This window comes from Etheostoma cragini, chromosome 18 (assembly GCF_013103735.1).
Source record: "Etheostoma cragini isolate CJK2018 chromosome 18, CSU_Ecrag_1.0, whole genome shotgun sequence".
In the NCBI taxonomy this organism is placed as follows: Eukaryota; Metazoa; Chordata; class Actinopteri; order Perciformes; family Percidae; genus Etheostoma; species Etheostoma cragini.
In genome coordinates, this window is record NC_048424.1 from 11557492 (window position 1) to 11560448 (window position 2957).

At 39.7% G+C, this 2957-nt stretch overlaps 1 protein-coding gene across 1 annotated transcript in view; it reads right to left on the reverse strand.

Annotated features, from left to right (window-relative positions):
* Positions 1-2276: 2276 nt before the first annotated feature.
* The window catches only part of si:ch211-142k18.1, a 4906-nt gene continuing 4225 nt past the window's right edge, over positions 2277-2957 (reverse strand). The window contains exon 2 of the mRNA XM_034900780.1: positions 2277-2801. Within this exon, the coding sequence (XP_034756671.1) occupies positions 2277-2795 (519 nt within the window). The 5' untranslated portion in view covers positions 2796-2801. The remainder of the gene's footprint in view (positions 2802-2957) is intronic.

A 2957-nucleotide genomic window follows, 5' to 3' on the forward strand; every position in this document is an offset into this window, starting at 1 on the left:
GGAAATTGCATTTACAAATAGTCAATTTAGTGCTGCACCATACCATAAGTACAATATCTGTATGTGTAGACACAGTGAACGCTCTTTAGTGCAACACTTTTTACTCAGCAGTTAGAAAATAATTTGTATGCGTTAGCTACCTCAACTTTAAAGATTTTCTTGCTGCATGTCGGGTGATGCACCAGATTCAGATTTATTCACTTACAGAGCTTATTTTCATTAACAATTGATCTGTTAATTGCTTTTCAGTTAAGTATTTGTTTGTTTAACGTCATAAAATAGTACAAAATATCCATTCCGACTTCTCAGAGGCCAAGGTTAATTCTTCAATTTGTTTTTGTCCAACACTCCAAAACCCAAAGATATTTGCAATGAGCTACAAATGGAGAAAGCAGCAAACCCTTACATTTGAGAGGTAGCAACCAGCGATTGTGTGACACTTTTGCTTGATTTAAAACCTTGAACAAGTAAAACAGGTTTTTGTTTCTGATTACTTTAAATTCTGACCACACAAATGTTACCCACACATATCAGCAGCTGTAAGAAGAGTAGTGAACAGAAATTACGACACCAATCTAGACTGCAAGCAGAGACAATGCATGAGTCTTGCATCATTATATTAATACTTTAGCTAATTTATTTTGATTGACGTGCATTATGACAGACATGACTTGAAAAAGCAGTCATCAACGCAGTCACCAATTCTCTAATTAAAGGCAAATGATTGCTTGTCTCTGCCATTACTTGAACACAGATCTTCGCTCACAATCCCCGCTACAGGGCCTCCTTCACTGATGCTGCCAAACTTGCCTTGGTGAAAATGACAATCTTACCAATTCTCGATTTCAGTCATGTCATCTACAGAACTACCTCAAACTCTATCCTGAAAACACCCTTATAACACCCACCACTGCAGCCTCTATGCATTAGTGGGCTGCCCCTCACTACACACTCGTTGTCTAACATACTGTTACCAACTAATTTACAAATCCTTGCTAGGCAAAGCGCCGCTGTACCTATGCTCACTGGTCACCATAGCTTCACTCACCCGCTCCCTGCACTCTAGCAGTTACATCTTCTTGGTCACCCGAAAAGCCCACATCTCGTTTGGCTGCCACTCCTTCCAGTTCTCAGCTGCAAACAATTGAAATGCACTTCAAAAAACAAAGAAAATGAAAACCCTCACTACCTGCCTCCAAAGTATGTCTGTTTGAACTCCTGTTTGATCACTGCACGTGCTACCTGTTCTCAATCATTCATGCTCTGCTCCTTCATGCCCCACTGCATATTTGCACAGATGCACATCTTCTCCTGCATTGCGATTACAATCTGTTTACATCCTCTTTGCTCTATACATCCACCCTGGTATGCTCAACTGTCATTCCTCCAACCTTTTGCTGTCACAGAATTTTTGCACACGACAATCTACACTAACTGCAGGCCTTTCTTTACTACATCTCATCATTTATATATTCTGTCTATTCGTGTATTGTGATATTGCTGACCTACATCATCATCTAGTCCACACTTTTCACCAACTTTATATTGACTATTTAACATATCTCAGTATTTGATAGACTGTCTATTCATGCATGTCACATTATTTCTGAGCTACATCACTACCTAGTCCACTATTAACACTAACTGTACATTATAATTGCACTCCATTCAGCATCTGCGTTACGTGTATTATTACTGACCTACATCACTGACCAGATCCCAACTGTATAGCAACTCTTCACTACATTTCAGCATTTACACAGACTGCCTAAGCATACATGTTGCGTTATAACTGATTCAACACCACTAACTTGATCATAATTTGCACTAACTGTTTATGTTTTGTTTTGTTGTACATCTCAGCAATGTCATAGACTGCCTATTCATGTATACTGTGTTATTACCATTTCACTTCGGCACACCCTTCATCCTGCTTACACATCTCCTTGAACCGGTTTTATAATGCCTACTTAATTTATACCTTTATGTAGCCTTTTGTATTCTATATTCCTGTATTGTATTGAATGTGAAACTGTATTTTGTCCTGCACGCTTATGCTTTTTTTGGCCAGGTCGTCATTGAAACTGAGAACCTGTTCTCAACTTAAACTTAAATTAAAATAAAATTAAAAGTCTTCCCATTTCTGTTATCATTCAGTTGTTTGTAACAAACAATAACTGATCTTTTTTTAGCTGCTTTCTTCATATTTTAACCTTGACCTTTTATTAAGCTTAGGAGACACATTCTCCCTGACATCTTAAAACAGGTTATTGCACTCACTTCTGCATCCCAGCACCCAACACTTCTCCCTCCAGCTGCTTTTCCATATCTTCTTCAGCTTTCTCCACCACCTCATGGCAACTCTTGTGGTCCTCTTGGATGCCAATGACATTTTCCTTAATCACATCTTTATAGTTCTGATCTCCCAACTCTGCCCCCACAAACTGCACCAAATTCTCCATCACTGCCTTGTTTCCATGCTGGATGGCCTGCAAATAGGCCAGCTCCTCTTTCTGGGCCTTCCGCCTTCGAGCCGAAGCAGTGTTAGTACTGAACTGGACCGAGCACTTGTCCGGTTGAGGCTCATACTGCAGTATAGGTGAAGCTGTTGATGTGACCCAGTCTTGATTGTTTCTTATTCTCACAGGATCATCACCAATTGCCTGCAACGTGTCATTGGTGGCCATTATTGCAGAGTAGATGTCCAAGCCTGAACCCCACTCTCCACTTTGGCAGAGCGTTGGGGTTGCCATAGATAACGAGGTCAAGATGAGGGGCATCCAACAATGCCACATGGTAACCTGAAAAGAGGAGGTAAGTGACGTAATTTAATAACTTCTGATAACTTCAACAGGTGTAGAAGCTCTTTGAAGAAGACATGTATCTTAGTGATCTAAGCATATATAGATTGATTTAATTAAAACATCAAATTACAGAGAGGTAAATTTCCCTTATTT